This window comes from Dromiciops gliroides, chromosome 1, assembly GCF_019393635.1.
Source record: "Dromiciops gliroides isolate mDroGli1 chromosome 1, mDroGli1.pri, whole genome shotgun sequence".
Classification (NCBI taxonomy): domain Eukaryota; kingdom Metazoa; phylum Chordata; class Mammalia; order Microbiotheria; family Microbiotheriidae; genus Dromiciops; species Dromiciops gliroides.
The window spans coordinates 190,462,161-190,487,884 of NC_057861.1; the positions used below are offsets into that span (position 1 = coordinate 190,462,161).

At 39.7% G+C, this 25,724-nt stretch overlaps 1 protein-coding gene across 1 annotated transcript in view; it reads left to right on the forward strand.

The window, feature by feature from the left end:
- Positions 1 to 25,724, forward strand: part of SCGN (secretagogin, EF-hand calcium binding protein) — an 87,456-nt gene that overhangs the window by 6,707 nt on the left and 55,025 nt on the right. The window contains exon 3 of the mRNA XM_043977598.1: positions 23,386 to 23,478. Coding sequence (XP_043833533.1) covers positions 23,386 to 23,478 — 93 coding nt within the window. The remainder of the gene's footprint in view (positions 1 to 23,385; positions 23,479 to 25,724) is intronic.

Here is a 25,724-nt window from a genome sequence, read left to right on the forward strand (position 1 = left end):
CTGAGGCCGGATTTGAACTCAGGTCTTCCTGAATCCAGGGCCAGTGCTTTATCCACTTCGCTACCTAGCCGCCCCAATAAATCTTTTTTTTATTTTTTGGGGGGGAGCAATTGGGGTTAAGTGATTTGCCCAGGGTCACACAGCTAGTAAGTGTTAAGTGTCTGAGGCCAGATTTGAACTCAGGTCCTCCTGACTCCAGGGCTGGTGCTCTATCCACTGCACCACCTAGCTGCCCCTTTTCTCAGTACTCTTAACTACCCCAATGTACTGGGTTTTTTGTTTTTGTTTTTGTTTTTTTTATACTATGTCTTTCTTTTTTTTATTCTTCAAACATTTATTTTATTTTCCATTTACATGTTAGGATAGTTTTCAACATTCATTTTCATAAGATTTAGAGTTCTAAATTTTTCTCCCTCCCTCCCTTTCCTCCCCCCTCCACAAGATAGCAATCAGGTTATATATATACAATCCACAAATGTTCTTTTTATCAGTTCTTTCTATAGGGGTGCATAGTAAGTCATTCGAAATTATTCACTGAACAATACTGCTGTCACTACGCACAATGTCATCTCAGCTCTGCTCACTTCACCATACATCAATATTCATTAGTCTTTCAAGGTTTTTCAGGGATCATCCTGTTTGTCATTTCCTGTAGCACAAGTCCATTCCATTACAATCATATAACACAGCTTTTTCCATCATTCCTCAATCGATGGACATTCCCTTGATTCTCAATTCTTAGCCTCCACCAAGAGTTGCTATAAATATTTTTTGTACAATTTTCCCCCCTTTTCTCTTTTTGATGATTACTATTGTTAACTGTTTCCCTTCCATCCTATTCCCTTCCCCATGATATTTATTCTATTATCCATCTTCTTTCATCCTATCACTCTTCAAAAGGGATTTACTTCTGTCTGTCCCCTCCCCAACTCTGCCCTTCCTTCTTTTGCCCCTCTCTCTTTATCTCCTTCCCCTCCTATTTTCCTGCAGGGTTATAGAGATTACTCCACCCAATTGAGTGTGTATATTATTCCCTCCTCGAGCCAATTCTAATGAGATTGAGGTCTTTGAGCCAATTTTGATGAGTGTTAGGCTCATTTACTGCCCAGATTAAATAGATTACTCCACCCAGTTGGGTGTGTCTATTAGTCCCTCCTTGAGGCAGCTCTAATGAGTTTAAGATCTTTGAGCCTTTTCTGATGAGTGTAAAATTCATTTACTACCCTGCTCCTCTCCCATCTCTTCCCCAACTCCATAAGCCTTTTCCTGTTACTTTCATGTAGGATTTCGCTTCTGCCCTTCCCCCTCCCCCAATGAATTCCCTTCACCCCTCAATTTAACCCTAAAGATGTTATCATCTAGCTAAGTGACACAGTGGACAAATCATCACCCCTGGACCCAGGGGGATGCCAGCCAAAACCCGGCCTCAGACACAAGACAGTCGCCCACTGCACAACCCCAGGTATGTCCCCCAGCTCCAATTTTTTTATGGTTCTCTAGGGTCTTGTATTTGAAAGTCAAATTTGCCATTCAGTTCAGGTCTTTTCATCACAAATATCTGAAAGTCTTCTTTTTCATTAAAGTCCCATCTTTTCCGCTGAAAGATAATGCTGAGTTTTGCTGGGTAGGTGATTCTTGGTTGTAATCCCATTTCCTTTGCCCTTTGGAATATCATATTCCATGCCCTCCGGTCCTTTAATGTAGAAGCTGCTAGATCTTGTGCTATCCTGACTGGAGCTCCACAGTACTTGAATTCTTTTTTTTTTGGCAGCTTGTAATATTTTCTCCTTGACCTGAGAGCTCTGGAATTTGGCTATAATATTCCTAGGAGTTTTCTTTTTGGGATCTCTTTCTGGAGGTGATCGGTGGATTCTTTCAAATTCTATTTTAGCTTCTTCTTCTAGAATTTCAGGGCAATTTTCCCTAAGAATATCTTGCAAGATGGTGTCTAAGCTCTTTCCTTGATCATGGTTTTCAGGTAGACCAATAATTTTCAAATGATCTCTCCTGGACCTATTTTCCAGGTCACCAGTTTTTCCCAGAAGATATTTCACATTGCCCTCTATTTTTTTATTCATTTGGATTTGCTTTATTGTGTCTTGGTTTCTCATAAAGTCACTGGCTTCCATTTGTTCAACCTAATTCTTAGGCAATTGTTTCATCAGAGAGCTTTTGTACCTCCTTTTCCATTTGATTTTTCAAGCTGTTGACTTTTTTCTCATGTCTTTCCTGCATCACCCTCATTTCTCTTTCCATTTTTTCCTCTACCTCTCTAGTTTTATATTCAAAGTCCTTTTTGAGCACCTCTATGGCCTGGGACCAATTTGTATTTTTCTTGGAAGCTTTAGATATAGGGGCCCTGATGTTGACATCTTCCTCTGAGGGTGCCCCTTAGTCTTCCTTGTTACTGAAGAAACTTTCTATGGTCCTCACCTTTCTCTGTCTGCTCATCTTGCCTTTCTTTTACTAAACTTTAAGCTCCTTAAAGTGGGGCACTGTTTCCAGGCTGCAGTATCCCAAGCTTAAGAAGTCCCAGGTGGTATGATTTAAGGAGAATCAGCTTCTTCCCTCACCTGGCCTGTTTCCTGGTCCCAGATGACCCCAGACCAACCTGCCAATCAACCAGCTTTGTGTGTTGTGGTTGTTAGCTCCAATGAGCCTGTGCCCCTCCCCAACCTGGGCCACTTCTACTCGAGCCTATTACCTGGTTCTCAGTAGGGGTGTAAAATCCAAGTTCTGCCTCAGCACCAGCATAGACCCCTGTAGTCTCTCCCCTACCCAGGGCTCAGCCCACTCACCAGACTGTGAGCTTAGTTCCAGGCGACACTGGTGCTTCAGCTGATTCAGAGGCTCTGGGGGTTTTCCTTCTCTGGTGAGGACTTCCTGAGACTGGATCTGTCTCAGGGTGACTGGGGTTGGGCCCGACTCCTGTATCAGCACAGCAGCTCCTGCCTTCTGACCTTCCAAGCCATTCTTGGTTAGAAGATGATTTCAGCACATTCTTCTGTGAGTTTTGCTGCTTTGGGCATTTTCCTATGACCTTATTTGGATGTTTTTTGGAGCGATCATGTCATGAGTTCGGGAGCTCACTGCCTTTCCTCTGCCATCTTGGCTCTGCCCCGCCCTAATGTACTGTTAGGGAAACTAAGCAAGGTTGCTAATGTACAGGTTCCAAGTCACAATGTGTAGGAGAAAAAAGAACAAACTGGAAAGTCAATGCTAATGGAGGTGAATGGGGGTGGGGTATGAAGGATATCACTAAAGGGAACACTAGTCCAACAAGTATTCCTTTTGTGAATATATGTGGCAGAACCTACAACCACACCTCCGGAGACTAAATATTGAATATCCAAGGGAGCAAACACCCAGTGGTGCTCTCCTTCCAAACAGGTGAAATGAAGAATTAGGAAAATGTTCTCAACATATTTTTAATCAGTGATTTGTAATGAAGGCATAGATGGCATGCTTATGAAGTTTGTAGATGACATGACACTGGATACCAGAACCGGCATCCAAAATTATCTCAGGCTAGAGGAATGAGTCATACCTAATGTGACAATTCAACAGGAATAAAGGTAAAGTTCAATGTTGTCATCCAATCATTTCAGTTGTGTCCAACTATTTGTTATCTCATTTGGGGTTCTCTTGGCAAACATACTGGAGTGATTTGCTATTTTCTTCTCCAGGTCATTTTACGGATGAGGACACTGAGGCAAACAGGGTTAAATGACTTGCCCAGGGTCACATAGTTCCTAAGTGTCTGAGACGTGGATTTTAAACTCCTCTTCTTATTCCAGGCCAGTACTATCCACTGTACCACCTATACTTGGGTTTAAAAAAATAGCATAGGTAGTCAGTGGAAGCTTTGTAGCTAGACATTAAATTCTTTTGAAAGATCTCAGAGTCTTGACAGAATGAAAACTCCCATGATCAAGTATATATAACATGGTAATAAAAGGGGCTGGTTAATTCAATCTTATTCTGGATCCTATGTGCTTATTAACAAATTAAAGGGAAGTGATGGTTGGAAAGGAGGTTTTAGGAAGAATACAAAAAAACTAGAACATTACAAGAAAAGTAAGGGACTAAAAATCATACCATATGAAAACCATTTGAGGGAACAAATGATAACTATATTTACATATGTGAAAGGTTGTCATGTGGCATGGTATTATATTTGTTTTACTTGGCCCCAAAGGGGAGCCCTAAAAAGCAATAAGGCTTCCACACAACTCAAATTGTCCAAAAGTAGAATGGGCTGCTTCACAAGACAGAGTTCCTCATCACTGGAGGTCTTCAAGCAGAGATTGGTTGACTAGTTGTTGGAAATGATCTAAAAGACAGTCATTCTTGGGTATAGTTTGGACTAGAAAATCTTCGAGTTCTATTACAACCTCAGATTTTATGACTATAACTGAAACTCACAGATTTTTTCCTTTGGTTTTTGTTTTGCCTTTAGAATGTATTACTGTCAAAATACACCCTTTCCATGAGGGGGTGTAATTTCATCTGATTCTCTTGGAAAATCCATAGTCAACTCCTAGCAACCTATGATTTCCAAGTGAAAGTCTGAACCTGATGGATTCTTTTCGTTCATCTTTCTTTGCACTCTTGTCTACCTCCTTTTATAGGCACATCCTCAGTACCCATCCAGGACTGAAATATAAGAGAAACTACTATGACAGCACACATGAGAGTGGAAGCTTCAGGAATCCTCTCTGACATAGGATCTCAGGAGCTGATTCTATTATCTATGTTCCCAGTAGTTATTCACCTTCCACAGGGCTACACCTAAGCCAGATGATGAAATGAGTAAAGTTTCTCTCTCCTACCTACCTATTCCCCATTTAGCCCAGCTCCTAAGCAGATTTCCTGACATCAGAGCCCACAGGAGGGCAGTTGATTAGGCAAAGTTGTTATGCTCACCCCCACCCCATCCTGGAGCTATTTGGACTTTATCTGAAGTGTTTCAAGACATAAAGAGATAAATCTCCAGAAATGTAATGTCAGACTGATGGAGGAATGTTTGGGGGAAAGCAGGCATTCCCAAGTACCCTTTAAGGCATATCACCTCCTCGTAACACCTATCGGTAAGGAGATCCTGCCATTTTGACTGGGACATGGTACATTGGCAAAGGAAATAGGATGCTATAGAGAATTTTGAGACATAATATGTTCTCTCAGGATGCATGTTTCTCAAAACATTAGTCATTGGGATTAGTCATCATTTTCTATTTCTTGACTGTGATTAAGTTTGTGTTATATTGAGAACAAAATGACTGTTCAATTAGGAAATACTTTTTGAGTACCCACTATACACAAGAAATATTTAAATTTTTTTTACATCAATGAAATACTCAGTAATAGAAATTCATTTTAATTAGGTTCTGTGTATGTCATATTCTAATCATTAAGTGGATGGATTTGGTAAGGTGTATTTAAAGAATCAATCTTTTCAAGCACCCTTAGTTTAACCAGTCCATGTTTCTAGACAAATGGCCTGAGTCATTAGTGTAACAGATGGTATTATGTTTGGCTAGAATGCATTTGATTAATGAATTCTGTCAATCATAAGTGAAAGTGGTTTGGCTTTTGTTTTTTGTTTTTGAGTAGACAGACGCATGTATCTTATGTGAAATGACATTTTCAAAAGTCTGAGTAATTTGTAGGTAGGCAAAATACATTCCAGTCCTCTGGGGTTCATTCCAAATATATCAGGATTGTTGACTGCTTTGGCCTTGATTATGAGTTTGCAGACTATAACAAAATCTTCTTCTTTCTCCTTTTGATTTATAGTTCAGTCTGCCAGGAACTTTATGAGCTGGTAGGGGAAAGGATAGGAGGCAAAACTAAATTTTTGTACTTGTTATCAGGATTAGAAAAGCCTTAGTCAGAAGAAAGGGCAATGATACTGTTTTGAGGGTTGACAGGATATTATGTACACATGACAATTTTGGGCTCTGGTTTTATGGACAACTATATTTCAGTTGGAGAAATTTTGAATTCTTTACTCTGATGGCTTTTTTTCCCCATTGTCATATTTAAGATTTATTGTGCATTCCCAAAAGGTCATGCCACTCCCTAAACTTCGCACTAGAATCCCAAGAATAACTCAAGGTAACTTTCCTAGAGCAAGATTATTTCTGTTTTTGATAATGTTCCCTGATACTTCAAGAATAATATTCTTGGGGGCAGCTAGGTGGCGCAGTGGATAAAGCACCGGCCCTGGATACAGGAGGACCTGAGTTCAAATCCCACCTCAGACACTTGACACTTACTAGCTGTGTGACCCTGGGGCAAGTCACTTAACCCTCATTGCCCCACAAAAAAAAAAAAGAAACAAAAAATAATATTCTTCACAGAATTTAACAATTGGAAGGGACTTTAGTGTAACAATAACATTTATACAATGCTTTCAGGTTTGCAAAACCCTTTACATGTCTAGCACAGTGATTAACTATTCCAGTGAAGTTATAGGGCTTGGTGACCTACACAAATTCCTCTACTTTACCTGTCATTATAGTTTCTTTTCAATGTCTATTTTAGCTTCTGCTTCTAGAATATCAGGGCAATTTCCCTCACAATCTCTTGGAGGATGGTGTCTAAGCTTTTGTTTTGGTCATGGTTTTCAGGTAGTCCAATGATTTTCAAATTATCTCTCCTAGATTTATTTTCTAGGTCAGCTGTTTTTCCAAGGAGATATTTCATACTGCCCTCTATTTTTTTCATTCAATTGGATTTTGCTTTACTGTGTCTTGGTTTCTCATAAAGTCACTAGTTTCCATTTGTTCCAATCCTAATTCTTAGGCAGTTATTTTCATCAGACAGTTTTTTTAATCTCCTTTTCCATTTGGCTTTTCAACTGTTGACTTTTTTCTCATGACTCTACATGGCTCTCATTTCCTTTCCATTCTTTCCTCCTTTTCTTCTTACATCTTCTTTCCATTTCTCCTACTTTCTCTTCAAAGTCCCTTTTTTTTTTTTTGCAGGGCAATGGGGGTTAAGTGACTTGCCCAGGGTCACACAGCTGGTAAGTGTCCAAGTGTCTGAGGCTGGATTTGAACTCAGGTACTCCTGAATCCAGGGCCGGTGCTTTATCCACTGCGCCACCTAGCCGCCCCCCAAAGTCCCTTCCATGGCCTGAGACCAGTTCATATTTTTCTTGGAAGCTTTGGATGTGGAGCTTTGACCCTAGTATTATCTTCTTTTCTGAGGTTGTATTGTGGTCTACCTTACCCCAAAGAAATTTTCGATGGTCTTCTGCTTTCTCTGCCTGCTCATCCTGGGCTTGCTATTTCTTGGCTTTTAACTCCTTCTTAAAGTGTGGCACTGCTTCCAGAACACACTGTTCAAGCTACAGTGTGGCCCGGGCAATGGGTTGGGCTTCTTCTCAGCCTGTCTGGCCTTGCTTTCACTTGATTTTAAACTCTCCACTGCAGGGGTGGGGGCTGCTTCTTGGCTCCACTCCTGTTCTCAGCTTCAAAGGGTCCCAGGTGTTTTGGGTTGAGGGGGGGCAGGCTTTAATCTCACCTGGCCTGTTCTCATGTCCGGAGATAACCTCAGGCCTATTTACTAAGAAACCAACCAGCAAAGCTTTCTGTGGTGTGGTTCTCAGCTTCGATGAGACTGCTCCCTCCCCTCCACCTGGGGTCTCCCGCCACTCAGGATTTCTTCCGGTTGTCCGCTGGGGTGGGGCAGTCGAATCCTTCCCCCCAATCCACTGGTACCCCTGCACTTACACACACACACCCCACCCCCGCCCCCCAGGCCAGCTGTTCAGTCCAACTGCACACTCGGTTCTAGAAGACGCCAGTGCTGCAGCTGATTCAGAGGCACTGGGGCAAATTCCTCTGGCGGGTGTCCTGGTGGTCGGCCCGATTGTGGGGTTAGGCTTTATTCGTGGCCCAGCACGGCCCCCTGAAATCTATCTATAGCTGGAGAAAACTCTCAGCCCGTATTTTGTGTGTTTTTCTGCCCCAAAGGTTCTTTTATTGCTATTTTTGGGGTTATTGTATCAGGAGCCCTGTGAGCTTAATGTCTTTTCTCCGCCATCTTGGCTCTGCCTGTCATTATAGTTTGCCCTAGGTTCATTGCTCTGGAGTTGCTTGACTTCTCAATAGTAGAATTAAGACCTCCCAGTGCTTCATTTCCAGGGGAAAAATTCACCTTCTGTGATCCTGTTCTACAATTCCCACCAAAGGGGGAAGCAAAGGAAGTATCCAGTAGATAACATGAATTTGGCATAGAGCAGATCCTTTCATCTCCAAACAGAAACAAAGATCATTGTAAAGGTAATAGGGCATATTAAAGATTATTAGAACCTAATTCAGTAACCAGTCATCTAGGAGGCCAAAGTTAAGCCTCGTTGGAACACAGTGTTTGCAAGGCTGCCAATGAACAATTTTACATTTCACCTCTGCACTGGCATTATCTGATCAAACAACCTAGAGTGATCTTCTGCTGGGCTTTCTCTCCAGGGTGACTCTTCCCTGGGGCATGCCTGTGTCTGCTACTGTTGATGCCACAACTGTTCCAGTAGCAGCCTAGTTTTGCCAGTGCCCTCTACTACTTGGGTACAGTGTGGGGGAAAGGGAAAGTACCAGTTCTCTTTTTAGATCTCATAGGTTTTCTGCAAAGAAGGAAGATACAAGAGCTGGAGAGGGACCCATCCCAGGTAGAACACATGCTCAGGCTTGGGGCCAAATAGAGAGTAAACAAGCTATCCTCCCCCACTTGGCTCTCCAGAAAGCCTGGTCCCAATCTCATGCTTCAAAGCTAGTAGGAAGAGGGGGCCTAAGGAGCAGATTACCCATTTAGTGTATCCTAAGAGTTCTGACTCAGCAGCCAATTAAAAGACTTTTATCATTACATGGTACAATGCCCTGATTCATAATGGCTGACAGGAAACAGTGTACATATGTTTCTCTGAAGTGGGGGTGGGGTGGGGATGGAGAGGAGAGAAGAATTAATGTACTTGGACTGGAATGCTGATTGAGTGTGCCCTAAGGGGAGTAGGGTGCCACTAGGGGACACTACACATTTATCATCTCATTTGATTCTCACAACTCTGTTGATTCTACAGATGTGCAAAGGCAGCTGACAGATTGACACAGGAAAACTATAAAAGGAGAGAGAAACATTTAAAAAGCTCAGCATTAGGGATTATCTAGTGTAGGAGCAAATAGTAGCAAACACTTCAGTAGCCATGTAAGCATTACATTTTTTTAACAGCACATTGAAATTGATAATAATGATCCTTTCTTTAAAAAGAAGTTAAATTATATTCATCTGCTCTAATAAGAAATTCTGTTTTAGGACAATTTATCCTTTAAATGTTTTTTGTTTGTTTTGGGGTTTTTTTTTGCACGGCAATGAGGGTTAAGTGACTTGCCCCAGGTCAAGTGTTTGATGTTGGATTTGAACTCAGGTCCTCCTGAATCCAGGACTGGTGCTTCATCCACTGCACCACCTAGCTGCCCTCTGAGTGTTTTTTTTTAAATAAAATTGGTACTTCAAGGGGTAAACCTTGGTTTTCTGGAAAATTCACTTATGTGGAAAATCATTTCCAAATGTGGTCAGTTAAATGAAGAATTGTTTTCTGCAGTTTCAAAAAAAATTTTTTTTAAGAGACCACCACTATTCTTGTAGAACCAAGATCATGAATTGTAAGGCATTTTGACACATAAAGGCTAGTTAGTCAGTACTCCTTTCTTTTTTTTTTCTTTTTTTTTTTTTTGTGGGACAATGAGGGTTAAGTGACTTGCCCAGGGTCACACAGATAGTAAATGTCAAGTGTTTGAGGTCAGATTTGAATTCAAGTCCTCCTGAATTCAGGATGGTGCTTTATCCACTGAACCACCTAGCTGCCCCCTAATATTCCTTTCTTACTCAGATAAGGGGAATATTTTATCCTGAGATAAAGCTTCTGATTTTAATTTTGGAAGAAAACCAGATTCTAGGTATTGAGAAACTGATCAATACCTCTTTGATCAGTTGCTCATTGGTTTTCCCTCTGCAAATCCTCATGGCTGAATTTTTTTCTTCTCTCCTTCCCCCCTCCCCCCATCCTTTCTTCAGCCCTAGATATACCTTCTCCATTCATATTTAGGTTACTTTTCAACTCCTCAAACTCTTCTTCTTTTGAGTCTCCATGGGTGGAGAGAGCAAATAAGATAAGGAGCAAGTGCATGGATGGCTGTCTAAATTGGGTCTGCATAGACAGTGAAGGAAAGATAGATTGAGGGTGAGAGTCAAATAGGTAAATACTTATTAAGCACAAGAGACTATTTGCAACAATTAATGAGAAGGGTGTGGGGACCAATTTTTAATTGGGGAGTGCTAGTTAAACGGCTCGCCACAATATTGGGGCAAGGAGACCAGCAGCCTCCCTCAAAACAGAACAAGATTTATTTTAACAAGAACAAACTTTAAAAAAAAAAAAAAACCACAAACAGGATCAGTAGGATTAAGGGAAAGGAAATAAAATGGGGAAAGGGAAATTATAATACCTGAAAAAATACCACCGCCCAGGAATCAGCTGAAAATGCACAGCAGAACTCCTGTTGCCTTCTAGCTTCCACCTAGAATGCCCAATTCTCCTCCCCCAAACCTAGAAAACACCCCACACAGCCCCAGCCAATGGGATGGCTGCTCTGACAGTCACATGACTGCCCTCACTAGGCTTCCAATCATTATAATTTTGCCAGGCCCATGTAGGCGTCAGCAAATGGTGATGATGTGAGGTGCCAGAGCCCTGGCAACTGCTACAACCAGTGGGTGGAGCAACGTGTGGTTTGCGAGCCCCAGGCCAGTGTGCACCAAGGCATAAAAACCTCAAATAACAATTAATTCTTTACAAGGAGAAAAGTAGCAAGGAAAAATTCCTATATCTTCAAGATAACTTACATAGGAAGACAGGGTGTAATATACTTAGAAAACTAGAAAAGGATATACAAGGTAGTGTCTAATCAAGAAATGCATATTAAATACATTCTAGGAGCCTGTTTGACTCAGTTCCTCATATGTAAAATGAGCTGGAGAAGGAAATAGCAAACCATTCCAGTATCTCTGCCAAGAAAACTCCAAATGGGGCCACAAAAAGTCAGACATGACTGAAAACAACTGAACAAGTTCTGCTCTTATCTGTCCTTCCATTTTGGCAATTAGGGGTAAGAGGGACAGGTAAGAAAGGGAATCTCCTATCAGGAGAATTACTCAGAGGCTGGCAGATGGTTATGATAAGAATCTGGACCAGGTAAAACAGATGGATAGAGCAAACCTCAAAGAAGAATTTACTTCCTCATAGTGATGAAGTAACAATCTGGAAGTAGCAGTGAGGAGCAAAAACTATGCCTCCTTCTGGCCCAATGTGTTCAGGGGCATAAGACATGTGGCCCCTACTGGAGATGGTGGCAAAGAATGTAGTGCCTTCTAGATAAAAGCAGGTAGGAGTTCAGTAAATCAATCAAATCACCTCACTGCATTTAAAGTAAGGGTCAAAATTCTGACCCCTGATCCTATTTTCAGGTGAGAATACATCTTGATTTTTCACTAGATTGAACAAAGCTTGTATATTACTCAGAATCAAAGGTATCTCCATTAGGTGAGATGGGGAGTATGTTCCAATAACCCTTAGGAGTGAACATAAAAGGAGGAGCTAGTTCAGAGCAGAAATGTTGATGGTCCAATAGCTGAGAGGAAGGAGTAGGGATATCCAGAGCTGAGTCAGAAAGAATTGGCAGGTGAATTTCACCAGAAAAAAAAAGAAAATTGCATTATGGACTAGAAGGGAAAAATGGGAAGGGATATTGACCCAACAGGCAAAAAAAAAATCACACTGAAAGCTTCCATTGTACTCACCTCTTCAGGGACTAAGGGAGGTTCCAAGAAATGTCCGATTTCCCCCCAACCTCCCTTCCTGGTGTTGTGATTGTTGAGTCATTTTTTCAGTCGTGTCTGATTCTTCATGACCCCATTCAAGGTTTTCTTGGCAAAGATACTAGAGTGGTTTGCCATTTCCATCTCCAGTTCATCTTACAGATGAGGAACTAAAGCAAACAGGATTAAGTGGCTTGACCAGTGTCTGAGTCAAGATTTGACCTTAAGAAGATGAGTCTTCCTGCCTATTAACAGACAGTATAATATACTCCGCTGAATTTTGTCTCAACCACAAGGAAACCAGGAGTTAACTAGAAATAGATATAAATGTAAATTATGAGAGCCAAACCATTGCCTAGGGATTTTCCTAACTAGGGGCTTGGAGCAATTTCAATTGTACTCCTAACTTCTAGTTTAATAGAAATTCCCTTACGCAACAAACAAGGGAACCTCTGAGACCAGAGGGGCAATTATATTATCCCTAAGTTTAAGATGAGTTAATGATTGCAACAAGGTATTACACAGGTTTCTGTTAATGCAAAAGAATGGAAAGAGTATTGTTGATTTTATTCCCACCACATCTGTCACATCTGTCTTTCTCTCTACACATTCAGCCTCATGCCATGTTCACTTCTTGTCTTAACTATTGCAACAGAATCCTAATTTGTTTCCTTCTTTCTAGTCTTTCTGGTCTCCAATCCTTCCTTTATATAGCTTCTAAAGTAATATTCCTAAAACACAGTATTAATCATGTCACTCCCTTCTCCCAAATATCCTCTTGTGGCTCTTTATTCACTCTAAAAAAAGTATAAACTCCTCAGCCTATCAATTAAAGGCTTCTACGATCTGGCTTTCACCTACATGTTCAGATTTACTTTTACATTACTCTGTATTAAACTCAAATGAAACTACCAGTTGTTCCCTAAATTGGACATCCCATTTCCCATCTCCATGCTTTTTTCAGAGGCTGTCCTAGATACTTGTAATGCACCTAATTCTATATGTCTGTTTGTAGGAATCCATAGCTTTAACCCAGGCTCAGTTCAGGTGCTATCTCCTCTGAGAAACCTTTTCTTATATCCTCTTCTCTGTTCTCACCCCCAGCTTAATGCTCAATGTTTCCCAAGATTACTACATAGATATATACACATGTATAGACATATGGAAATATAGACACATACATCATATACACATGTGTGTACATATACATATACATACACATTATATATACATATACATATACACATACTATACACACATAACAATTCACTCAAGAAAAACCTCCTTAAAAAGCAGGATAGACCAAATGGAAAAATTAATACAAAAGTTCACTGGAGAAAAGAATTCCTTAAAAATTAGAATTGAGGAAATGGAAGCAAATTACTCCATGAGACATCAAGGAAACAATAAAAGAAAGTCAAAAGAAGGGAAAAGTAGAAGAAAATGTGAACTCTCTCATCAGAAAAACAACAGCCTGAAAAATAGATGGAGAGAGAATTTAAGAATTATCAGACTACCTGAAAGCTATGATCAGAAAAAGAGCTTAGACATCATATTTTTTAAATTATGTAAGAAAATTGACTTGATATTTTAGATCCATAGAGTAAAATAGGAATTGAGAGAATCCATTGATCACCTCCTGAAAGATCTCAAAATGGAAACTCCCAGGAATATTATAACCAAATTCCAGAACTCCCAGATTAAAGAGAAAATATTGCAAAGCACACAGAAACAATTAAAATGTTGTGAAGCCATAGTCATGATCACGCAAGATTTAGCAGCTTCCATATTGAATGAGTGGAGGGCTTGGAATATGATTTTTAAATTTTTTTTATTCTTTAATGCAAAAGAGCTAGGATCACAACAAAGAATAACCTACCTAACAAAACTAAGCACAATCCTTCAGATATAAAAATGGATATTCAATGAAATAAAGGAATTTCAAGCATTCTGATGAAAAGGCCAGAGTTGAATAGAAAATTTGACATTCAAATACAAGACTCAAAAGAAGCAAATAAGGGTATAAACATGAAAGAGTAATCATAAAAGACAATAAAGTTAAAATGTTTACTTTCCCATATGGGAAGATGATATATGTAACTCCCAAGAACTTTATCATTATTAGGGCAGTTAGAAGAAATCATCATAGAGGGTACAAGTGTGAGTCAATTATTTGGGGAGGATCAAAAAAATGAAGGAGTGAGTAAGATAGGTTCACTGGGAAAAGGGAAAGGAAGAGAAAGAATGGGAACATTTTTCTCACATAAAAGAGGCATAAGAAAGAGTTTTTATAGTAGAAGGGGAGATAGGGTGGTGCCAGACAATGCTTAAGCCTCACTCTCATTGGAATTGATTGACAGAAGGAAGAGTATATATACACACTTGGTGGATATAGAAATCTATCTTACCCAATAGGGAAATAGGAGAGGAGGGAGATAAGAGCTGAGGGAAGAGGGAAGGGTAATAAATGGAGGATTAAAGTTGGCAGTGGCTCTTTGGTGAAGGTACCATCACCACAGCTGCTTAGAGTCGGCAGTTCCTGCCTTTCCTCCTCCTGATTCACCACTGTTCGCTCTCACCGAGGAATAAGTTGATCAGGAAGCCACTCCACTGCGATGGCATTCAAGGACACTGGTAAGATGCTTGTGGAACCTGAAGTGGCTATTCTTCTGCTATAAGAAATGAAGAGGAGGGGTGGTTTCAGAAAAAAACAAACAAAAGGCAAGACCTACATGAACTGATGCAAAGTGAAGTGAGAAGAACTGGGAGATCATTGTATACAGTAACAGGAATGTTGTAATGATGATCAACTTATAAAGACTTGACTACTCTGATCAATACAATGATCCAAGATAATTCCAAAGGACTCATTATGACCAAATGTTATCCAGCTCCAGAAAGAAAACTGCTGAACTCTGAGTGCAAATTGAAGTATAACTTTCTCATATCCCACCCCCCCCCACATACTTTGGCAATATTGCTAATATGGCATATGTTTTGCAAGATTTCACATGTATAGTTGATATAATTTGTTTGCTTTCTCAGTGAGCAAGGAAGTGGAGGGAGGGAAGGAAAGAATTTGGAACTAAAAATTTAAAAAGAAAAATTGCTAATAATAATAATGTTTGTATATATATTATAATGTTCGTGTGTATATATATACATATACATACATACATATACACATACATACATACATATATACATATATATGTATATATATACACACACACACATACATACTAAACACACAAACCACAACTGTAAGTTTTCATAATAAGGCGGCACCCCACCATCAAGGCCAGCTGAGAGGTTGTTTAAGGCAGCCTATGCAAAGGTCTCCTAGCTTGTTTGGTCTCTATAGGTACCTGGTCACCACCTTAGTTTCTGACAGTGTCTGATCATGTCCAAGAGGGCTGTTCCTGAAAGCTGTGTCCAGAAATGACCCTTGTAATACCAGGAGTGTTTGTTTACCTGATACTAGCATCTGTAAAATTGTTGCCTCTTTGCAATAGTAACTACTACAAAAGGAAGATGAAAATATCTGTTTTTGACTCTGTCAGCTTCTTCCCTCTCTATTCCAAGTCATTCCTCTAGCTCATAATAGTCTTTCTTTGTCTGTAAGCACCAGGGTTAGCACTAATTGTCTCCCAATAAAGGAGAGTGTTTTGTCTTTCTCTTCAAATATGTTTGATGCTGCCCCCTGCTACACTGCCTCTTCTGTTCAATTCCTTATCTCGTTTCCCCTCTCTCTTCTTCCTTCATACCTTTTCTCTTCTTTCTCACTTTCATTTATTTATTTGTTTGTTTTTTCTTTCTCACTTTCTAGGACTATTTATTTCCATCTCTCTTCATTATTCTCATATTCCCCATTAATTTGACAGACAAAAGGGAAAACAACAAAAGAAAAAGAACCCACTACCTCACTTGCTGAATTCCTACTACTCTTTTAAGATTAACTCAATTAACATAATAACATGAAAACCTATATTGGATTGCTTACTATCTCAGGTGGGAAAGAGAGGAGGAAGTAGGGAGAGATAGAATTTGGAACTCAAAACTTTTTAAAAAATCCAAATGTTAAAAGTATTTTAACATTTAATTGGGGGAAAATAAAATATTATTTTAAAAATTAAAATTTAAAAATATTAACTCAATTACCATTTCCTCTATGAAGACTTCCTTAACTCCCCCAGTCATCGGTGGCCTTTCTTCTTGGATTTCACATACCACTTTATTTGTAACTCTTTTGGAAACTTATAAAGTATTTATTTTATAATATAGTTATTTGTATATGTGTAATATTCCATCCCTCTCCCCCAAACTATAAGGTCCAGGAGGGCAGGGACTATATTTTCTCTAAACTTTGGGTTCTCTTCAGCATTTATTATAGTGTTTTGCACACTAGGTGGTTAACAAATTTTTGTTGAATGCTCTCATCATTAACCACTACAAAGTAGCAAGGTTCCGCTTTGCCTCTCAATAGCCCAATGCCTTTCTCAGATGGGTGCCATGAACTCTGAATTTGTTATTTCCTAGATGTAGCCTTTCAAAATATGCCCAGATTGGGGGCATTTCTGATTTTTCTGAGTAATGTGTATCCCAAATGGGATATCTGGGCACAGAGGGGATTAAAAGATATGCATCCCTACTATGCAGGTAGGTAAGAGGCTGGAGTAGGAATCTGAAACTTGAGCACAAGCTCTTGGTAACTGCTGAGTTCAACCTTCGGTACTGACAAGTGAAAGTGAGTGGGGGGGGGGGCAGCTAGATGGCGCAGTGGATAAAGCACTGGCCCTGGATTCAGGAGTACCTGGGTTCAAATCCGGCCTCAGACACTTGACACTTACTAGCTGTGTGACCCTGGGAAAGTCACTTAACCCCCATTGTCCCGCCAAAAAAAAAAAGTGAGTCAGAGGAATAAGAATTTAAAGTAGGATTACGGTCAAGGATGCTAAAGTATCCCATAAACTTGAATCCTTTTCCTTTTCCATTTATTTTGTCTCAATGGTGAACTGCCTGCATGCAATGGTGACTATACCAAGGAAAGCAATGTCAAACAAGATTTTTATTGATAAAAGTGAAATCTACTGCAGGAGACTAATGTTCCCCAGCAGCCATTTGAGAGGTAGCCTTTGAATACAAATGGTCTCAGAGTCAGTTGTTATTTTATTTACCTTCTTCTAAAGAGGATTTCATAGCCTTGTTAAGTGGCATGTGTAGGGACAGGGGTAGGACTAGAGCTGTGAATTCATTCATTTGGGGAGCTCCTGGTGAGCAACTTCCTCTACCATTGCCAGCCAATACCTCAGCAATTTACAGTATTAGACTGTAAAGTTTCTTAACATTTTTTGCTTCATGAACCACTTTGGCAGGTTGGTGAAGCCATTGGTCCCTTTTCAGAATAATAACTTAAAATTTAAGTGTTCTCAATTGTAAAATGGGGAATAATAACAGTACCTGCCTTGCAGAGTAGCTTTGAAGATCAAATGAGGCGCAGCTAGGTGGCGCAGTGATAGAGCACTGGCCCTGGATTCAGGAGGACCCGAGTTCAAATCCAGCCTCAGACACTTGACACTTACTAGCTGTGTGACCCTGGGCAAGTCATTTAACCCCAATTGCCTCACCAAAAAAAAAAGATCAGATGTGTAAAAAATTAATTAATTATTAATAACTATAACTAACCTGGAAAATTATACATAATTGGATTTATGAAAAATTATGATTATATGAAAAATGATAAATTTAGAAAAATTATAATTGGGCCATAAATCCCTTCGTGGTTGCCATTCAAATGTTAAATATTTTTTAATTGACTAGCCTAATCTGGGGGAACTGATGCTATGGATGACTAATCTTTCTGAATGGAGGACTAAACTGAGGACTTTTGACTATTTGGCTATCTGACTGCGTTTAATTTAATATGGGCCGTTTATAAAGTTCCACCACACTGCTCCCAAACTGATAGACTAAAGATTAAAAAGCCTCTTAACCAAATAATCAAAGCAGAGTTTATTTATGAGATACTATTTGAAATTAAGAATACAGGGAAATAAAGTACAACCTGACTGCTTTCCTGCTGTCTCTTTCCACTGGTCTCTTTCCCCCCTGCTGAACTTCTTGAATACAATAAGGGCCTTAGCTGCCTCTGGCCTCAGGGCACGATATACTTCCCTGGTCAGCTATTTTCTTCTAACTCCTCTTAATCTTCACTTTCTCCATACCTGTACTCTGTCCTGACCTGCTTCTGTGCTCTCCGCTGCCTCTTGGTCAGTCTGTCTTCTGCTCCGTCCTTGTCCGTGCTCCCCTCTAGTCAGCCTCTCTCCTAGTCCGTCCTTCTCTAGTCTGCCTAGTCCGTCCTCAGGCGCCCCCCCCCTTCAGTCTGTCCTCCTGGTCTATATATACCTTTTCTTCTCTCCACTCAAATCTCGGGGCTTCCTTCGCCCCCACAGACCAAGCTAATCCGCCAGCCAGAGCTGCAGCTGGTGGGGGGGGGGGTGCGCCCCGGTGTGCTCTAGAGCCTCATGCCTCACAGGCTATCTTTCTGCGCAGGTCGGAGGGAGCTGGGGGCTTTTTTTTTCCCCCCAGCTGTCTGACCTGGCGTCTTGTGTAGCCCACGGGGCTTTTTCACTCAGCCGAAGCTGAGGAGGAGGGGGAGAGACCCTGAGGGCCTAAGGCTTTCTAATCTCAGCCTAAAGGTAGGGTCCCCAAATCAAAATAAATTTCCACAGATGTGATAGCATTTGTAAAGCACTTATTAGTATCTGGCACATAGTAGGCACTCTATAAATGCTTATTCCTTTTCCTTCCTTTTCCTTTTAAATGTATTACTAAAATACATAGGATTTCAAAGAAAACCATTGATATTGTAATAGGGTTATAAAAATTATTTTTAATGTCAAAGACACAAACAGGTTAAGGACCCCTAAGAGAGTTGCTTGGAGCTCTGAAAGGTCATGACTTTCCTAGGGTCATACATTAATACATTCTAAAAATGGAAATTGAATTCAGGCCTCCCTGGCTTTGAGGATTGCTCTTCATCCACTCTACCATACTGCCTCAGCATGGCATGTATATATAACCAGAAAACAAACTATAGCCTATGTGGACTGGACAACAAAGGATGGCAGAGACAGCACACTTTTGTCCCTATGTCTAGTCTAGGTAGATATTCCAAATATATGTATATTCTAATATAGGATTAATAATTATATTATTTGTAAATTATAGTATAATTATTATATGATTTTAGAAACATTATAATGAAATATTTTAAATCCTTACTGGCTGGATGATCTATGACTATACCTGTTATAAATGCAAATGGCCCTGACATTCTTATAAGAAAGCTTTACCTGCTCAGCAAACAGGATTTACTAGTTAATACTAGACAGACAGAGTCTCATACTGACATCATATCATCTACAGTGATACCCTGCTGGGTGCTCTCTTGAACAGTCCCACTTCCCCATGGGGAGCCATGTCTGGTTGGCTGGCCCTACCTCTCTTCACCTATCATGATTACATTCAGGATGGCAGATGAAAATGAGTCTATATGAGCAACAGAAAACTAAATATTAAAAGGCAGCAGAGAGCATGATACATCAAGAGACTCGTAAGATGATACATTCTTAGGGGGAAAAACTATAGGAACTTTGTTTTGTTTTTTGGCAAGGCAATGAGGGTTAAGTGACTTGCCCAGGGTCCCCCAGCTAGTAAGTGTCAAGTGTCTGAGGTCAGATTTGAACTCAAGGTACTCCTGAATCCAGGGCCAGTGCTTTATCCACTGCACCACCTATCTGCCCCCTATAGGAACTTTAAAAAGTGCATTTCATACTAACTTCTTTCCTTCCCTATGTTTCTTTATAATTGTGTTATATTTTTCTTTCTAGTTTTAATCTTAACCTGAAGCACAGGTAAAAGAGAAGGCAAAAACTGTCATAATTTGGGGGAATCCTAAAGAGTCAATGCAAAAAATAATTGAAAAAATTAATAACTCAGTAAAAATGTCAAAATGGAACAAATCCACAAAACTCTAATAAAACTTAGTAAGAGGGGGCCAGCTAGGTGGTACAGTGAGCAAAGCATTGGCCCTAGATTCAGGAGGACCTGAGTTCAAATCCAGTATCAGACACTTGATACTTACTAGCTGTGTGACCCTGGGCAAGTCACAACCCTCATTGTCCCACCTAAAAATAAAATAAAATAACTTAGTAAGAAGAGACAAATAAATTCTGCTCCATGTAACTACAAAATGAGTAAATATCTGGAGTTGACCTACCAAGACATACTTAGGACTTGAATACAACTTCAAATATCATTTATAAAAATAAGAAAGATTTAAATAATTAGAAAAATATTCATTGTTTGTGGTTGAGCTATACCACAATAATAAAAAATAAGAATATTTATATTATTTTACATATTTAGTGATCTGCCAATCAAACTAACCCAGGAGGCAATTTTATAGAACTGGATAAAATAACAATTAGAAAATTCATCTGAAGGAACCAAAGTTCAGAACCTCAAAGGAAAATCATGAAAAAATTGTAAATGAAGGAGATATTAGGAGATATGAAATCATATTACAAATGAGCAATTATCAGAACTATTTGATTCTGGTTAAAAAATAGAAAGTTTTATCAGTGTAACAGATAATAGTGCTTCAAGGTTTGCAAAATGCTTTACATATATTATTTCATTTGATCCTTACAAAAACCCTGTGAGGTAAATATTATTATTATTCCCATTTTACAGGTGAGAAACCTGAGGCTAAAGGAAGTTCAGTGACCTTCCCAAGGTCTCATAACAAGTAAATTGCTGAGGCAGAATTTGAACTCAGGTATTCCTGAGTCTGAGTCCAACATTCTATTGACTATACCATCTAATTGCCTAGACCAGACAACCAAAACTTGGAATAATTTAACATTGCCTAGTATTCAATATGGTAAAATCATATATTGTATGGCTATCAGGTTCTAAAATCTACAAAGTACAGTAATATATCTAGATAATATAAATGCAAAGTAAGTTTTCAGGAAGAGGCTGCTAACATGTAGGAAATCAGGAAAAATCTCTTTTAGGATGGGACACCTGGAGTTTAAACTTGAAAGACTTCAAAGTTTGGAGACAAAGAGGGGAAATTCCAGCCACTGGGGATAACACAGAAGTAAGAGATGGAATATCAAACAAGTAAGGTTGATTGGGAATTAAAAGAAGTGATCAGGAATAATGTTTTATCATCTTGGGAAGATAGGCTCAAATCTGGTTGTTAAGGATTTAAACATCCAGAGGATTCAGTGTATGTTGTCACACAAACAAAGCAGATTTGTTTTGCTTAAATATTTATTCAGCTGTGTCTGACTCTTCATGACCCTGTGGACCATAGCACACTAATACTATCCATGGGGTTTTCTTGGGAAAGATACTGGAGTGGTTTGCTCTTTCTTTCTCCCATGTGTTAAGGTAATGTAAAGAATTAATTGTTATTTGAGGTTTTTATGCCTCCATGCGTACTGGCCTGGTGCTCCACCCACTGGTTGTAGCTGTTGCCATGGCGCTGGCACCTCATGTCATCACCATTTGCTGACGCCTACATGGGCCTGGCAAAATTGTAATGTTTGGAAGCCTAGTGAGAGCAATCATGTGACTGTCAGAGTGGCCAGACAATTGGCTGGGGGCTATGTGGGGTTTCAGGAAATGGGGAGAAGTCGCCATTCTAGCTGGAAGCTGGAAGGCGACAGGAGTTCTGCTGTGTATTCTCAGCTGATTCCTGGGCAGTGGTATTTCTTCAGGTTGTATAATTTCCCTTTCCCCATTTTATTTCCTTTCCCTTGATCCTACTGATCCTGTTTGTGTTGTTTTTTTAAGTTCGTTCTTGTTAAAATAAATCCTGTTCTGTTTTGAGGGAGGCTGCCAGTCTCCTTCCTTGCCCCAATATTGTGGCAAGCTGCTTAGCTAACACTCCCCAATTAAAAATTGGTCCCCACAGTTTTTGGTGAGTCAACCAGGAGTTGATTAACCTAGTGAATTTCTTTAACCCACCCCACTCCCCTTATTTGGCCATGAGCCAACTAATCTGGGGGACCTTCTTGCTCCTCCCCCACTTCCCCCTTAGGCAATCTCCCTTGCTCTTAAAAAAACCTTAGTGTTTATCTTGCTGGTCAGAGAAAAGCTGGTTCATTTTGAACTGCACCATGATTGAATATTTGGCTCCCCCCTTGTATATTCTAAGTGGCATATTTTGGGATAGCATATAGTCCCGATTTAAACTATTGGCCTGCTCAATACTTATTCATGGCATTGCTAGTTTCCTTCTCACAAACACAGTAAAAAATCTTTGGAACAATGGTATGGGAGAGTTTATCCCTCCCACTGAGCACATATACAATGTTACTGGAAGTATTACAACTAAATTTGAACTTTACTATACTACCATAATTATAACTCAAATAACAATTAATTCTTTACAGCAATCAGGGTTAAGTGACTTGTCCAGGGTCACACAGCTAGTAAGATGGATTTGAACTCAGGTCTTCCTGATTTTAGGCCCAGTGCTCTAATCTATTGAACCATCTAACTACCTTCTTATATAAACAAGTTTATTAAAAAAAAAGAGTGTTCTTATTGGGAAGGAGAAGCATTGGGAGATGATAGTGATTTTGTAAAGCATCAATAAAACATTTTTAAGAGAATAAAATCTCAAACCTTGCCTTCTAATTTGTTCAAGGCTCATAAGGCTATGGTCAACTGCTGATTAGCTAAGAATGGATTGTCTATGATGCACATTTTCTAAGGAATAGATAACCACTCCCTTTCATTCTAATAGTCACTGACAGTGTCTTCTCAGCGTGTCAGGGCTACACTTCCTCCATGTAGCTCATTTACAAGTGGAAGGACATGGAAAAATAGGAATGATAGAGGTGAAAAGAGAACAGGTGACTGGATGATAGATTTTCCTTATTCAGTAAATGCTTCTGAAGCACCTACTATGTATATAACACTACTTTAGAAGCTATGGAAATTTAAATAGTTATGACAGATCCAGCCCTCACCTAAAAATAGCAATAACAATATTGCCCTGCCTATTCCAAAGGATTATCATGAGAATCCAATGAAATGATATATGTGGAACTGCTTTGTAATTCACAAGTGCTATACAAATGGAACTTGTATGAATATTCTAATAATTCATATTATTATTCCAAAACCTATGATCATTAAATTTTAGAATTAACCACTGGTTTGAGTTATCTCAGCAAAAACACTGAAACTCACAATGAACAGTCAACTGTACATGCTTCTCACTTGTAGGTACCACTGGTCAATATCAATATACACCCAAAATGAGGACTAATGGAAAAAGCATCTGGTTTTGGAGTCAGAGATCCTGCATCAAATTCGGAATCTGCTACTTAATGGCTGTGTGACTTTGACCAAGTCACTGGCTTGTATATTCTAAGATCCCAATGATTTTTTGAAATGTGGCTTTGTTTTGACTTGGTGCAGGAAGCTGTGGCAGAAGAGAAACTTCAAGAGGTGAAAAAACGTTTCCTGGCTGCCAGTGGCATCTCTGAAGATGGCCGCCTGCAGATACAAGAGGTACCTCCCAGACATTGTGTGTATGTGAGTGTGTGTATTTGTATATGTGTATGCATGTGTGTATGTACATGTATGTGTGTGTTTATGTGGGCATTGTGAATAGAGTGCTGGGCCTAGAATCAGGAAGACTCATCTTCCTGAGTTCAAATCACACACTAGTTGTGTGACCTTGAGCAAGTCCCTTAACTCTGTTTGCCTCAGTTTCTTTATCTGGAAAGTGAGCTGGAGAAGGAAATGGCGAACCATTTCATATCTGTCAAGAAAACTCCAAATGGGGTCACAAAGGGTCAGACATAACTGAAATGACTGTATAGCAAGCATATACTTGTACATGTGCATATGTATATTTGTGTACATATGTATAAGTGTGTACATGCTTAATTTTCTCTTTTTTGTAATAAACATTTATTTTTCTAGTTACATGTAAAGGTAGTTTTCAAAATTCATTTTCATAAGGTTTAGAGTTCCAAATTTTTCTCCCTCCCTTCCCTTCCTCCCCTCTCCACAAGACAGCAACCAATCTGATATAGGTTATATACGTACAATCCACAAATACTCTTTTTTTTTTTTAGTCTGTGTTCAATCAATATCAGTTCTTTCTTTGGAGGTAAATAGTATGCTTCATTATTAATCCCTTGGGATTGTCTTGGATCATTGTATTGCTGAAAGTAGTCAAGTCATTCACAATTGCTCACAGAACAATATTGCTGTCACTGTGCACAATGTCCTCCCAGTTCCGCTCACTTACATCAGTTCATATGACTCTTTCCAGGCCTATCTGAAATCATCCTGTTTGTCATTTCTTATAGCACAATAATATTCCATTACGATCATATGCCACAGCTTCTTCAGTCATTCCCCAGTTGATGGGTATTCCTTTGATGTCCAATTCTTAGCCTTAATTTTCTCTTAAAAGAAGAAAGAGGTTAGCCTAGAGTGGGGTATGGGGATAAGAGCGCTGAGCTTGGATATCTGATTTTCCACCTTGCCTCTGGTACTTGCCAGGGTGAGCAGAACCAAATCACTGACATCCTTTAAAGTACAGCTTCCTTACCTACACAGTCAGGAGATGGATACTTCAAATAATGAGCTCAGAGGGTTTGTCATGAGGAAAGTGTTCTATAGACCTGGATATAAGTTATTAGTGGTAACAATACTAAAGTCAAGAGGCATAGGTTCTAAATCTGATTCCATCATGGGATATTCAACTCAACAAGTATTTATTAAATACTTATCAGACACCTTGCCAGGCACTAGAGATATAATGACAAATGGAAATAGACCCTGACCTCAAGAAACTTACATATAGAGGGGTGTAATATGTACACAGATAAGTAAAGGAGGGGAAGGGAATAAGCATTTATGAAGCATTTGCTATGTGTTGGGCACTGTGCTAATTGCTTTAAAAACACTATATCGTTTTGTCCTCACAACAACCGTAAGAGGTAAGTGCTATTATTATCCCAATTTTATAGCTGAGAAAACTGAGACAGATAAAGGTTAAGTGACTTGCCCAGGGTTACACAGCTACTCTGAGGCTGAATTTGAACTCAAATTATCCTGACTCTAGACCTGGCACTCTATCTACTTTGCCACCTAGCTGCAACACAAACTGTATAATAACTACAAAAGTGAATGATCTGGGGAGCAGCTAGGTGGCCCAGTGGGTAAAGCACCGGCCCTGGATTCAGAAGGACCTGAGTTCAAATCCAACCTCAGACACTTGACATTTACTAGCTGTGTGACCCTGGGCAAGTCACTTAACTCTCATTGCCCAGCAAGAAAAAAAAAAAGTGAGTGATCTGACTTCTCTGGGGTCCCACTTTCCTCATCACAGCCCTCCCTCACTTAAATCCAATTCACTGCAAGTCATGACATCACCTTGATGTCATGGTTCTCTTTGAAAACGAAGGACAAACAACAACAACAACTTTTTCATCTATAAAACAAGGCAAGACAAGATTTCTCTGAAGTCCCTTCTAGCCCAAGGTCACACAGCTAGTAAGTGTTAAGTGTCTGAGGCTGGATTTGAACTCAGGTCCTCCTGAATCCAGGGCCAGTGCTCTATCCACTGCGCCACCTAGCTGCCCCTAAAAATATATGTTCTTAAGTGAAAAGAGAGCTCAAGAAAGAGTATTCACAGTTTACATTGAGGAAATGTGTCCCTCTCCACATATTTAAAGGTTCCTTTTTTCTTTTATGTACCACCTTTCAAAAGAGGAATTTGTTTTGTATGTGATTTCATG